Raw genomic sequence first — 15518 nt, 5'->3', positions numbered from 1 at the left:
TTCAGGTAGAACAGTGGGTATGGAAAGTATGTGGACTTGACGAAAGGCTGGTTTATCTTCAGAGGTGATTTTGGAAATAGAGTTGATCCTTGAACAACGTGGGGTTAGAGGCACCAATTACTTTCCACCCCAAGCACAGTCAGAACTCTGCGTATAACTTTTGACTCCCCCAGAACTTAACTACTAATAGCCTACTGTTAACTGAAAGCCTTACAGATAATATAAACAGTTGATTAACAAATATTTTGTATGTTACATGTATTATATACCCTATTCTTACAATAAAGTAAGCTAGAGAAAAGAAAATGTTATTAAGAAAATCATAAAGGAGAGAAAATACATTTAGAGTACCGTACTGTGTTTATTTATAAAACCCACATATAAGTGGACTCGCACAGTTCAAATCTGGTCCGCTGTATGTGGTAAAACGTATTGGGTAGAAAATTGGAAATGGAAGGTTGAAGACTAAGCAAGGCTCTGCATTGTGAATCTGAAAGAGTACAATGTCAAAGCAAGGGCATGCCAGAGAATAGCAAAGCAGGAAAGGACTCAAGAAATTGTGCTCATGTGATCGTCTTGGGCTGCAGAGGCAAAGTGCAAGTCTTGATTCTGAAAGTTTAAATCAACAATGAGCTAGTGAGCATAAATTTTGGATGGGGCTTCTACTGCAGTTATGTAATTGATTGACTGTCATTCTTATGAAATACCAGCCTTAGAAACAGCCCTTATGCATATGGAAGAACAGAGTGCATACTGAAGCAAATCTACATTCTCTGGCATTTTACTCTTCCCACTTTGCTGTTCAGAGTAAACATTTCCTAACGTGGACTCTCTATAGCAGTTATTTAAACACACTAAATATCATTATCATCAAATACTGTATGTTCATTCTGCAGACAAGATTGAGTGCTTCCTATATATAAAGTATTTGGCCTTTCTCCCTCATGCGGTATTATACTAGACATTTTACAAGATGAGCAGTGTAGGAAAGGCTTCTCTAAAGGGCAGCAGGCCACAGAAGCAAATGTAAGAAGGTGGAGGAGATCATTTAATAAAAGTGCAGATACTGAGTAGGTTGAAATCAATCTAGATTTCAGTTTCCAGCACCCACATCTGTGGTCTTATGGCCTCTCAGGACCTGTGGCCTTCTTCAAGAACAACTCAGGTGAACATTAATTTGTTCCAGACCCAGGTCAGTAGAAACTCACAGCTCAGAGGTTAACGGAACTAGTTTTTATATGTCTAGGGTAGTTCTGGGAACGTAAGGAAACAGTATTACTTCTTCCTGATCTAATCCTAGAGAAAATCAGAATTTCCATGCAAATAAATATTTTTCATTTTATATTTATATTTTCTGGTCATATATATTGCATGCATGCTTTTTGTGATTAAAAATTATGTAGGTTTAGGATTGCCTGGGTGGCTTAGTCAGTTAAGCATCTGCCTTCGGCTCAGGTCATGATCTCAGGGTCCTGGGATCAGCCCTATGTTCTCCCTCTCCCTCTGCTCCTCCCCCCTGCTCATGCTCTCTCTCTCTCTCAAATAAATAATCTTTATTTTTTATTTTTTTAAAGATTTTATTTATTTATTTGACAGAGAGAGAGATAGCGAGAGCAGGAACACAAGCAGGGGGAGTGGGAGAGGGAGAAGCAGGTTTCCCACGGAGCAGGGAGCCCGATGTGGGGCTCGATCCCAGGACCCTGGGATCATGACCTGAGCCGAAGGCAGATGCTTAACGACTGAGCCACCCAGGCACCCCAATAAAAATAATCTTTAAAAAAATTTTAAAAAACTATATAGGCTTATTGTGAAGAATTTTAGAAATACATAAAAATTTAAAATCATTTGATTCTTTCTGCTACCTAGAGATGACTGTAATTAATATTTTGTTTCTTTTCAGTCTCTCTTACATATATAATTTCTATTTTTAAAAAGGGGGATCATCTCCTATCTTCTTGAACTTTGAGAGAATATACTGATCCTGGATCATATTGGTATTTTGGAGACAGAGCTGTCATTGGAGAAAGCCTTTGACCTTGAATGCACAGTGTGAAGGACACTACTTCTTTTGAATGATTGAATGAGCCACTCCTTTTTTTTTTTTTTTTTTACTATCATACTCTGATGGAATCAGAGAATCTTAGAATTGGTGAGGACCTCAGAGATCAGGGTCCCTGGAATGTTTTAAATGTCACGTGCACCAGAGGGCAAGAAGGAACAGTTGACAGTTGGCAGTAGACGCATACCTTGGATTTTATTATACCCACTGTCTTTGTTGTCAGTATCACATCACAGGCAGAAAGATACATTCCTGCTGTTATGTGGAGGATAATAGCTATTGACAACCTGGGAGAAAAGCCTGTTCCTACGAGAAGATGTAAATAGAGCCTGCCAGCCTAATGATGTGGGTCTTCAGAAACCATTTCTTTCGTTAGTGTTGTCCGTAGATCAATAGAGTGCTATCAATATCTTTACTTTCTTTCAAAAAGGAAGTGAACTCACTTTTATTAACAATTTATTTATCTCAGGGGCACTTGGGTGGCTCAGTTGGTTAAGCGTCCTGATCTGAGCTCAGGTCTTGATCTCAGGGTTGTGGTTGATCTCAGTTCAAGCCCCATGTTGGGCTCCATGCTGGGTGTGGAGCCTACTTAAAAAAATATATATAAATATATATATATTTATCACATAATACATATAGACTATGTCAGTGGAATGTAAAAAATGTAAAACAAGCCTTAAAAACAGAATCTTTAAGGATTTTATGCCAGCTCTCCTAATTTAAACAAATTTAAATTTGGGATTAGGTTGAAAAACTTTTAGTTATAAAATAAGTCATGGAGATGTAATATACAGCATGGTGACTACAGTTAATAATACTGTATTGTATAGTCGAAAGTTGCTAAGGCAGTAGGTCTTAAAAGTTCTCATCACAAGAAAAAAGAACTTGTCATTGTGTGTGGTGATGGATGTTAACGACTAATTGTGGTGATTAATATATATAAATATTGAATCATCATGTTTTACATCTGAGACTAATATAATGTTATGTGTCAATTGTATCTCAATTTTTTTCAAAAAGGCAGTTTTGCCAAAATAGAAAATAAGTTTTTGTTTTGTTTTGTTTTTTTAAAGCTTTTATTTATTTGACAGAGAGGGAGAGACAATGAGAGAAGGAACACAAGCAGGGGGAGTGGGTGAGGGAGAAGCAGGCTTCCCGCGGAGCAGGGAGCCCAGTGTGGGGCTCGATCCCAGGACCCTGGGATCATGACCTGAGCCAAAGGCAGATGCCTAACGGCTGAGCCACCCAGGCGGCCCTAAAAATAAGTTCTGAATTGAGGGAAAGGGATTGCTCTGAAGATAAAGATACTAATTGACTTAAAATCTTCTTTTAAGACTGTTGCAAGTACTTTGAAAGAAGAGGATTAAAACAAATTCCCTTAAATTTATTTAAATTATGATATTTAGTTAAATTTAGTTTAAATTATAATATTTAACTTCTCTTAATCTCTCTGAATTGGCCATTTGGAACCTGTATGCTGGCTGACTTCTGAAAACATGGCAACTTGAGCTAGCAGCTCATCGGTCCATATAAACATAAAGAAGGGCCAGATAAAATAAAGCCTGTTCCTAAGAGAAGATGTAAATAGAGCCTGCCAGCCTAATGATGTGGGTCTTCAGAAACCATTTCTTTCGTTAGCGTTGTCCGTAGATCAATAGAGTGCTATCAATATCTTTACTTTCTTTCGTTCGTGTTGTCATATAACAAAATACCTCCTCCCCCTGGATCTGTTCACTAAAATGCCTGTAATCCTTCCTATAAAGAAGAGAAGTAGGAAGGGAGGGGAGGGGAGAGGAGAGAGGAAGAAACCAGCCTGCTGGAAGTAGGAGCAGTCACATATCTTACGTCTGTGTAGACATTTTTGTACTCTGATGAGGACATTTTTATGGATAGACTGTGGGAACTTCTCTTCTATATCAGATTGGGACCCTTTATGGAGAGTCTCTGGGCCAGAGTTAAAATTGTTGTAGTCTGTCACAGACTTTCCTTACTTCCTTAAATCCTAATCTGGAAAAGTACTTATTTACCCAAGGATATTTAGACCTTGAGTTCTGTAACTTTGAGATGATTATTATGGTGTATGTATGTATGTGTACACATATATGTATATAAATATATAGGGAAAGAATATGATCATCTCTATAAAAGTCTAGAATAGCATTTTTTATTTATTTTTTTGAGAGCTCTATTTTATTTTTTAAATTTATTTTATTTAAATTCAGTTAATTAGCATATAGTGTATTAGTTTGAGAGGTAGTAGAGTTCAGTGATTCATCAGTTGCATACAACACCCATTGCTCATTACATCATGTGCCCTCCTTAATGCCCATCACCCCAGTACCCCAGCCCCCCAGCCCTCTGCCCTCTAGCAACCCTCATTTTGTTTCCTATGGTTAAGAGTCTCTTCTGGTTTTTCTCCCTCTCTGATTTCATCTTCTTTCATTTTTCCCTCCCTTCTTCTATGCTTCTCTGTTTTGTTTCTTAAATTCCACATATGACTGAAATCATATGATAATTCTTTCTCTGATTGACTTACTTCACTTAGTATAATACCCTCTAGTTCCATCCGTGTCGTTAAAAATGGCAAGATTTCTTTTTCTTTCTGATGGCTGAGTAGTATTCCACTGTATATAGATACCACTTCTTCTTTATCCATTCATCTGTCGATGGACATCTGGGCTCTTTCCACAGTTTGGTATTGTGGACATTGCTGCTATAAACATTGGGGTGCAGGTGCCTCTCCTGATCACTACATTTGTATCTTTGGGGTAAATACCTAATAGCACAGTTGCTGGGTGGTAGGGTAGTTCTATTTTTAACTTCTTGAGGACCCTCCATACTGTTTTCTAGAGTGGCTGCACCAGCTTGCATTCCCACCAACAGTGTAGGAGGGTTCCCCTTTCTCCGTGTCCTCGCCAACATCTGTCATTTCCTGACTTGTTAATTTTAGCCATTCTGACTGCATTTTTAAAACATTTTTTATTGTGGTAAAATATATATAGCATGAAATTTGCCATTTTAACCATATTTAAGTGTACACTTTGGTGGCATTAATTGCATTCACAGTGTTGTACAACCATTACTATGATCTATTTCCAAATTTTTTTCATCACTCCAAACAGGGACTCTGCACATTAAGCAGCAGCTCCCCATTCCCTCCTCCTCCAGCACTGGTGTAACCTCTAACCTGCATTCTTTATCTCTGAATTTGACAATTCAAGATATGTTGTAAAAGAAGGGTCATGTGATATTTGTCATTTTGTGTCTGGCTTATTCACTTAATGTAATGTTTTCAAGGTTGATCTGTATTGTAACATGTATCAGAACTTAAAAATTAATGCCTTTTTATAGCTAAATTAATATTCCATTGTATTTATATATCACATTTTGTTTCTCTGCCCACCTCAGCTTGCTTCTGCCTTTTGGTTATTATGAATAATGCTGCAGTGAACACTGGCATACATATTTCTGTTTGAGTTCCTAGAATGGCATTTTGCAAACTGAGAAATATATAGAAATATTAGTCATCTGTATTTCTAATGTTGATTAAAATTATTATTTCAGGGTGCCTGGGTGGCTTAGTTGGTTGGGCGACTGCCTTCGGCTCAGGTCATGATCCTGGAGTCCCTGGATCGAGTCCCACATCGGGCTCCCTGCTCAGCGGGGAGCCTGCTTCTCCCTAACCCTCCCCCCTCTCGTGTACTCTCTCTCTCTCATTCTCACTCTCTCAAATAAATAAATAAATCTTTTTAAAAAAATTATTATTTCAGTGTAACTTAAGTATACACAGCATAAAACTAAGACCTACTTATGCTTTTTTTTTTAGGGTTTTTTATTTTTATTTTTTTTAATTTTATTTATTTATTTGACAGAGAGAGACACAGTGAGAGAGGGAACACAAGCACGGGGAGTGGGAGAGGGAGAAGCAGGCTTCCCGCGGAGCAGGGAGCCCGATGCGGGGCTCGATCCCAGGACCCTGGGATCATGACCTGAGCCGAAGGCAGACGCTTAACGACTGAGCCACCCAGGCGCCCCTTTTAGGGTTTTATTTTTAAGTAATCTCTATACCGAACATGAGACACAAACTCACAACCCTGAGATCAAGAGTCCCATGCTTTACTGACTGAGCCAGCCAGGCACCCCAGAAGTCGTGCTTATAGCGCTTGTAAAATCAAAACCAGTTTTTCAATTAAGTAAAAATAAAAGTATAAAGTCAACATAACTAAAATGAACAATTTTCATCAAATTACATTTACTGAAAATAAATGGCTTTTGTTGATGATAGTGTAAAAAAATTTTTTTTGGCACAGTGGACCATTATATTTAGCCTTCATCATTAGTATGTTTCCTTAATAACAGTGAACTTCTTAAACCACTAAGCCATTATTTTGATGGGCAGTCTATTTGCTAGAGTATTCCAAAACATAAATCTGGAAAACAACAATTTAAAGAAAAGCTTTTTGTTGCTATAACAGTTGCATTAACGAACTGTTGGCAAGCAGGTGCCTATAAAGGCAAATCTACAGAATACATCCACTTGCTGTCAGATGCTGATCGCCACAGCCCAGATTTTAGTCACTTGGCTAATCCCACAGTTCGTTCGTTCTTTCTTTCTTTCTTTCTTTCTTTCTTTTTCTTTCTTTCTTTTTCTTTCTTTCTTTCTTTCTTTTTTTTTTTTAAAGATTTTATTTATTTATTTGACAGAGAGAGACACAGCGAGAGAGGGAACACAAGCAGGGGGAGTGGGAGAGGGAGAAGCAGGCTTCCTGCCGAGCAGGGAGCCCGATGCGGGGCTAGATGCGGGCTCGATGCGGGGCTCGATCCCAGGACCCTGGGACCATGACCTGAGCGGAAGGCAGATGTTTAACGACTGAGCCACCCAGGCGCCCCTCCCACAGTTATTTCTATTGGAGCTTGCTTCAGTTGCTCACATCAAGACATTACTTGATCTTCATTTATTGCAAATATCATTTATTTAGTCTCTCTCTGCTTATTATAAGACCATTTCCATGGAACCAGTACAGCACTCCAAAGTAGTATGTTGTTTTTTTTTTTTAAAGATTTTATTTATTTGACAGAGAGAGACACAGTGAGAGAGGGAACACAAGCAGGGGGAGTGGGAGAGGGAGAAGCCGGCTTCCCGCTGAGCAGGGAGCCCGATGCGGGGCTCGATCCCAGGACCCTGGGATCATGACCTGAGCCGAAGGCAGACGCTTTAACGACTGAGCCACCCAGGCGCCCCTAGTATGTTGTTTTTATAATGTTAAATCAAAATCTTAGTTTGTTAAATTAGAACAAAGTCTTATTCTGTGAAAATGTCTTTTTTTTTTTTTTTTAAAGATTATTTATTTGAGAGAGAGAATGAGAGAGAGAGCACATGAGAGGGGGGAGGGTCAGAGGGAGAAGCAGACTCCCCGCCGAGCAGGGAGCCCGATGCGGGACTCGATCCAGGGACTCCAGGATCATGACCTGAGCCGAAGGCAGCCACTCAACCAACTGAGCCACCCAGGCACCCCTGTGAAAATGTCTTTTACTTACAAATTATACCGCAAGAATTTAGTTTTTGCTAACTGTAAAAAAAGTTTAAATGAGCATAACAATGGGACACAAAATAATGGTTGTTATTTTAACATCTGCATATGTTTACCAGCTTGAAAGATAAATTTTGTCTTTCCAAGGCATCACTTGGCAATATCTTAAATGTAAACATGAAAATTAGCTGGAACATTGAAAATCCCATGTGGTGCTGAATTATAAAATGGTCATCCAAAGATTTAGAATATTCTTTCTTTTGTTTTGTTTTGTTTTTAAAGTAAGTTCTACGCCCAACATGGGGCTCGAACTTACAACCCTGAGATCAGGAGTCACATGCTCTATTGACTGAGCCAGCCCAGGCACCCCTTGATTTAAACATTTTTAATGGTCACAGAATTTGGATACCCCAAAGAATACACCAAAACATACCAAAGGCTAACACTCCCCTATTTTGATAAATACTGGTCCAAACATTAGTGCTTTATTGCATTGAATTCTAATGCTCTACTCACAAAGAGTTGATCTGCTTTGAAAATAGGGGCGCTTCTGTTTTCCAAACTTCACATGAACTCTTTTTTTTTTAAGATTTTATTGATTTATTGGGCGGAGGGGAGAGAGCATGAGAGGAGTAGGAGGCAGAGGGAGAAGCAGACTCCCCGCTGGGCAGGGAGCCCTACTCAGGGCTCGATCCCAGGAACCCCAGGATCATGACCCGAGCTGAAGGCAGATGCTTAACCGACTGAGCCACCCAGGTGTCCCTCACCTGAACTCTGTTTTAAGAACAAAGTTCATTTATTATTTCTTAATAAGAATAGAATTGCCATACTGATGAATAATTGTCTTGCTCAGTGAATGCATTTTCTTTTTACTTGGAAAACTAAACTATGGGAAGAAGGTTGTTTGATGAACATAGAACCTCTGCACACAGTAGGCACTCAGGGAGTGTGAAAGAAGTGTTTTGATAGCCCCCTTCAGCACCTGCATCACTAAAAGAAGACCACTAGCAAAGAAGCTTTGATAAACGTCTCATCCAGTCAATGATAATTTTCCTTTCTCTTGATTCCATACTGACCCCATGCCAACCCTTAAACTTCTGTTTTTGTACTTAGTTATACCACCTTGAAAACAAATTTCACACTGTTTTTAATGAAATCTCGATTCTTATCCTGTGACAAAAAATTTGTAACAAATAATACTAATTTACATTGAGCAGATTCCCAAAGGGGAGTCCCCTTTCGAACCAAACCCTGTTCCATTTTTCCTTATTTGCTTACCTTCTGAATACCCTTTCTGGAATGGGGAATTATAAATCTCCTATTTATTTACTTACAATAACATGCTTTTCATTTAAAAAACAGATTTTTTTTGCACCTAAATGATTTTGTATCTAATTGTATTTATAATTCCTGATTAGCCATATTTTATCTCCACAAAAGTAACAAGTACATATGACTTAGTTAATTTAGAGAATGCCCTTCTTACAGACATTAGCAGATATACACTGCAGTATCTCTGTTTTTTCATTTAAAAAATTAAGTTTAATAGTTTTTTATGATGTCACTCTGCAAGAGAGTGTTCTGGTATTTAATACATTTCAAATGTAAAGCATGGCTCCCCTACTTCCCAAATCACTACTGAAGGGCAGGAACCCACCACTTTGCCGCATACAGTACAAGAGCAAGGATATATTTTGAATGATTAGATAAATAATATAAATGGGTATTACCTGAACCTGTTTCAGTAATAGTTAAGAAATCCTCCATTAATTTTGTCATGACTACTCATCCAACTGGTAGAAGTTCAGTCTTGAGTCTCCCGCAAGAGACACAATAGAGAAAAAACATATTCAACTATTAGGAAGAGGGCTTTTCTGTAAACAGATATGGCCTCTCGCCTCGCCGCCACCCTCCTCACTTCCTGTCGTGCTGGCTTGCTAGGACGCACCTCTACTGCTGCACCTTCAATCCCATTTCCTTTTTATTTTTTATTTTTTTTATTTCTTTTTAAAGATTTTATTTATTTGACAGGGAGAGACACAGCGAGAGAGGGAGAACACAAGCGGGGGAGTGGGAGAGGAAGAAGCAGGCTTCCCACATAGCGGGGAGCCCAGTGTGGGGCTGGAGCCCAGTGTGGGGCTCGATCCCAGGACCCTGTGATCATGACCTGAGCCGAAGGCAGACGCTCAACCACTGAGCCACCCAGGCGCCCCCCCCACCATTTCCTTTTTAAATTGTCAGAAAGCTTCAATCAAAATTCTTAAACTTTTAAGAAGGCTACTAAAGACAGTTCTATCAGTATCGCATACTTGTTGAGCACATATCTATCTTTGTAAATGTATGTAAAAGGAAACTGAATGGGAAACCTCTTTTATGAGACTTTTATAAATGTGAAATCTTACGTAACTTTGTATTTGATTTTCGTACAGGCAGAAATACTCAGTGTCCTCAGTCACAGAAACATCATCCAGTTTTACGGAGTAATTCTCGAACCTCCCAACTATGGGATCGTCACAGGTAGGCACGCATTATTTGATTTCTTTCTTTCCCCAATTACCTAGCTTTAGACTCCTTAATATGCTAAAATGCTTAATATTAGGTTCAGTCGTGAATTGTGTGCTACTGTCAGATGTCACTTTTGTTGCTATAAAGCATTAATAAAACTGATTATATCAATATAATTAAGAATGGTGTTTCCACTTCTACCCATGTTTAATTGTGCTAATTATATCTGCGTAAATGCTATTTAAATGCACTCGCAGCTGCAATACCAATATTTAAAGGTGTCGTTTAACTAAAATTTCATTTAATTAGCTGAAATGAGCGATGTTTTTTGTAACTCTGTGACCTTTTACAAATTAAGATTTCTTGAGCTGTTCATGTTGTAATTCTTTACAAGGTATTTTAATCCCATTAGAGCATTCTTTCTTCAAGGTCTCTGACGTGAGAACAGTATTTTTCAGGTTTGGTCATCTGGGTTGGTAATGACCTTGATCTAAATTATCACATTTGGAGCAGCAGTTTATAACTGATGGGAATACCCTTTCCAAAGAGGAGCACACAGAAAATTTTGCCATATAAAAGCAAAGAAAGACACATATTTTTAATACTTTGTACTCAAATTTATACAATCCAATGAGCAGCTTTAGGTTCATAATAAGTATAACGTTCAATTTTATAATAAATAACTTTGGTCAGGTTCTTTATCATGACAGTTCTTTGATTAAAACAAAACCAACAAGAAAACCTTAAAAGATTAACCCCATCTTCTTCTGCTGTAGTGTTAACAACTTGGTTTGTCTTTACAGAGAATAACAACAAAACATCCTCAGTAAAGAGTTGTGGGTTAGGTACTCTTTATAAATGATCTCATCTAATACTTACAATGACCCCATGAGATAGGTAAAATAATTTCTATAAATAATTTTTATAAATAAGAAACTAAGACTCTAACTTAAGTACACTTCCCGAGGTCATCCAGCTGGTGGTAGACCACTAGTATACATTTCTCAGGTTGATCTTAATAGAAGCTCCTCTTCTTGTATGTGGGCTAGGTTCCAGAAGGCTGCACACACTGGTTCTTACCCACATAGGGACATGGTTGCTGTTATTTCCACCTTCGAGCAGCAAGCAGTTTAACATGCTTTTACTCTGATAAACAGCGTTTTTACCTAAGTTCTTACATGGAGGGAATTTTATCCCCATTCAGCTATGTTTAGATCTATGCCTAAAACGGGGTAATGTGGCAGCTTTCAGTCTTGAATCTGTACATTTCCTATTAACCTGAATACCTAAGAGGGGGTTATATTGTTGGGGTGTAAACCACATCTATTCTTTTAAGTCATATTTCTGATTTTTAGTTATATCCTGTCTATGACCCAGTTACCATATTGCTCCGCCTTTCCCAGTCCATTGTATTTACTTTTTTACTAGTTAGGTTTACCTTAAAAGTCTGAATCCAGTTTTCTTTTTTAAGATTTTATTTATTTATTAGAGAAAGAGCACAAGGCAGGGAGCGGCAGGTGGAGGGAGAAACAGACTTCCCGCTAGGCAGGGAGCCCAAAGAGGGGCTCAATCTCAGGACCCTGAGACCATGACCTGAGTCAAAGGCAGACTTTTAATGGACTGAGCCACCCAGGCACCCCTGAATCCAGTTTTCTGATCCTTGTTTGTGGCTTAAGTTATTCTTATCTAGCCGATGAAAATGTGGTGCTCCAAAGAGATTAGAAACTGGGCTTCTTGTCTTGTACCCTTGACCTAATTTAATGCTTTTGAGTGGAAGACTTTAGCTTTAATGAACTCAATAGACTAATCATGAAGTTTTCTAGTTTCTTGAGGTGAGGATGAGGAATAGAAAAGGGACTTAAGTCATGGTGTGAATTCCTTTTTCCAAGAGTTTATTCTGAGTCCCAGGAGGATGCGAAACACATTCATTGCCAGCATTCTCAACCCGGGTCTTCTCATGCAAAAGAGGAAGAAAGTATCCAAGGAGTTGGATGAGTGAGTTTGTTTTACTTAGTTACTTTATGGACTAGCCAGTCCTCTGTTTCCTGCACCTCTCTAGCATTCCCTACCTATACCTACACCAAATCTTTGGTTATAATTGATTAGTTCTTTTTAGATCTATAACTCTTTCCCTGTAGAGCCAGGAATAAGCAACTGGTAACAGTAAACATTTCTTTAAAACCACACAAGTTTCACAACTGTCAGGTGATAGTAAATTATGTATTTATAGCTCCTTTATTGACCTGTGAGGTTGATTATTAAAGACACTTCTTAACCAAGTTTTGGTGTTTTAAAATGTATTAATTTGATAAGATTAGTTTTGTTTCTAGAGATACTAATTTTAATTATATGTTTACAAGTATCTACCAAAGAAATACCAGAGCTCTTCAAACCACCTCCTGCAGCTTAAAGATCAAGCTGTGTTCTGTGCATGGGTAGAAGCAGTCCATTTGCCAACTGAGCCTAGTTCGGGAGCTCAGGGGTTGGGGATGATAGCACTTCTGCCTCTTGAAAGGAACACAAATAAGTCTTAATATGGGGAGGTTAAGAGAGAAAAGAGAGACAAACAAGCACAGAGGCCTTGATCACTCAGCTTAGCTGCCCCCCGCTTTTGACCTCTGTCATCTTCCTCAGTTGTTGGGGTTCTGGGGGGGGAACTTGAATGGCTTGAATCCATTCCACTTGAGTTTGTTCACAGGAAAGCTTGTGCAGCAAAGCAGCTGTTGGTACTCAGATGGAGGACTTGAAAGAATGATTTATCGGCGTGTCAGAATGGAATGTCACTGGTATGGGGATTGGGAGACGTGAGTCTTGTCATGACTCTGCCCAGGCTGCACAGAGGGGTCTCTGACGATCAGCGTCTCCGTTTTCTTCTATGTGCGTGAAGGGTGGGAGTGTGTATGCGTGTGTGCGCACCGGTGCACGCGTGTGTGCCGAAACTTTTCATCACAGACTTAGAAAACCTGCTTATAGGGGGACCCAGGGAAGAGTCCAAGAGACAGCTGCCGCTTGATATCCCTCAGAGGGGAAGGAGGGGAGGTGAGCATCTTTCCCCTAGATCTACAAAGAAATGGAGTGACTACGACCTCAGACTCCAAAGTCAAAAGAAACAGTACAATAATGGATCACATTTTCTTGGATCTTTGGAAACCTCTTAATTCTGTATTACTCCCATTCTTTTATCTTTTTTTTTTCTTTTCCTTAACAAGTATTTATGCAAATCCTTGATGGCTGGGAGTGTAACAGTGAGATAACTCCTGGGAAGGAGGGTGGGATTGTGAGATACTGGGTCGTGTTGTTCTTCTGGAGCCAGTTTGGAGAGGAACGCTGCACAAAGTACCTGGAGGCAGGGTGGGTCCCGGGACTCCAGAGGAAGGTGGCTGAGGGTCTCAGAGGCCTGGGGAATTACATCTTTGTGCTCTAGGGCTGCTGTCACCTCTTAAATTTGTTACAGGTTCTACACGACCTCTTACTACTACTCTGAGAGAGGGTACTGGTTCTATGTGATGCTTTGACAGGCCCAAATCCTCATTAAAACTCAACCATGGAAAACATACTAATTTTTAAGTACCTGACCTCATTTCCTTGAACTCAGTCTTGATTTATTTCAGTCAGAGACACATTTAATTTGCATGTTTTGATATTGTGTTGGTCTTTTCTTATTAGCCAATTAGAAATAAATGTCATGTCTTGTTAAAACCATTTCCAGACATTTACCTAAATTCGTTTGTACTATTAGTCCAAACTAAGCTTGCTTGGTAATATTTTATTATAAAGAGATTTTGTGATAATGGTATTTGGTTCAACGAGACTGACTATATGTTTACATTTTTCAGAGCCAGCTATGGTTGCCATAAAACTGAAAGGGAAAAATAAACTTAGAAATCAAAAGGAAATGTTTCCTTAGTATGGTTCTTAATGACCCTTTTTTAAAGAATTAAAACAAATACTTTATACCAAAGTCCAATAAACTGTGTTCTAGGGAGAAGTGAAGTGGTTTGTAAAGCATATAATCATGTGTGTATAAGGTGGGTCCTTAATTTCCAGTGAGAAGACCAAAAAGATGAGAAGAATTATATACCTTTTTAAAATGGTTTATCTACCAACGTATTTACAGATCATGTTTTATATGAAATAATATAATAGTACTGCCTTTCTTGCACCCTCACATTCATGAAGCAATTTCATTTCATAATGTATCTTCTACATCCATGTTTTTTTCATTATCTGAGTCCATTTTTAAATGATCTTAACATGGTTTTCAGAGTACATCTCTAATGGAAAAACACCGTGCTGTGTGTCTCCTCCTCTCCCAGTACTGTACTTCACTTTGCGCACTTCTGGTCACCAGGTGTGTGGTAGTTTTCCCACACCAAGTGATTCTGTGATACCATCTGGGTATTCTACAGTTTGATTCTCTTCCTACATGATCTACCTGGAGATAGCGTCAGATACCACAGGTTAGGGTTCAGTCCCACAAGAGTGCCCCCCCCCCACAATGCCAGTTTCAAGTTCAGGTTGTCACCTGCACTTTTGACTACTGGCTATAAATAGGAGGTTCCCACTATGCCCTCTTTGGATTTGACCAAATATTGGAGCAGCTCTCAGAACTCAGGAAAACAGCTTACTTACTAGATTAGTACTGGTTTATTACAAAGGATATTAAGGGGTATCAGATGAAGAGATACATAGGGTGAAGTCCAGAAGGGTCCCGAGCACAGGGGTTTCTGTCCCTTTGGAGTTTGGGGTGAGCCCTCCCAGCATGTGGATGTGTTCTCCACCAATCTTGAAGCTCTCTGAACCCCATCCTTTTGGATTTTTATATGTTTCATTACATAGGGTGGTTAATTAAGCACTGGTGGTTGGTGATTTTCAGCCTCCAGCCCTCTCCCCTCCCCAAAGGTGCATGTGTGTGTGTTGGGGGGGAGGGATTCTAATCACAGTTGCTTGTTCTCTTGGAGAATAGCTACCATCCTTAGGGGCTTTTCAAAAGCCACTTCATTAACATAAACTCAGATGTGGTTGAAAAGGGCTTGGTATGAATAACAAGACATTCCTTTCACCTTGATGGCTCTGGAGCTCTTTGAGGAACCAAGGACAAAGACCAAATATTATAACAAAAGATGCTCCCATTACTCTTATTGCTTAGAAAATTCCACAGGTTTTAGGAACTTTGTTTCAGAAACAGGAAGAAGACAGATACATATTTTGTAATATAAATCACAGTATCACAAAATCATCTTCACTGTAGTCTAAGATGTTCAAAGTACGGTAGGTTTTGGATTTCTGTATGAGCTGTGTCTGGATGTTCCTCTCAAGCTTCAAGTAACCAATGGCATAACGTTAGGATTGTTGGGTATTTTAGTCCCACAGGGCAGATTTGTAACCATAACTGCATTACTTTTTTTTTTTAAGATTTTATT

General features: G+C 39.0%; 1 protein-coding gene across 4 annotated transcripts in view; it reads left to right on the top strand.

Annotated features, from left to right (window-relative positions):
* MAP3K20 (mitogen-activated protein kinase kinase kinase 20) overlaps positions 1–15518 on the top strand; it is a 180523-nt gene that overhangs the window by 74633 nt on the left and 90372 nt on the right. For all 4 annotated transcript variants that reach the window (XM_032407928.1, XM_032407919.1, XM_032407902.1 and 1 more), the window contains exon 3: positions 10020–10107. In XM_032407928.1, the coding sequence (XP_032263819.1) occupies positions 10020–10107 (88 nt within the window). The remainder of the gene's footprint in view (positions 1–10019; positions 10108–15518) is intronic.

This window comes from Phoca vitulina, unplaced genomic scaffold, assembly GCF_004348235.1.
Source record: "Phoca vitulina isolate PV1807 unplaced genomic scaffold, GSC_HSeal_1.0 scaffold1, whole genome shotgun sequence".
In the NCBI taxonomy this organism is placed as follows: Eukaryota; Metazoa; Chordata; class Mammalia; order Carnivora; family Phocidae; genus Phoca; species Phoca vitulina.
This window is presented reverse-complemented; position numbering and strand designations above follow the sequence as displayed.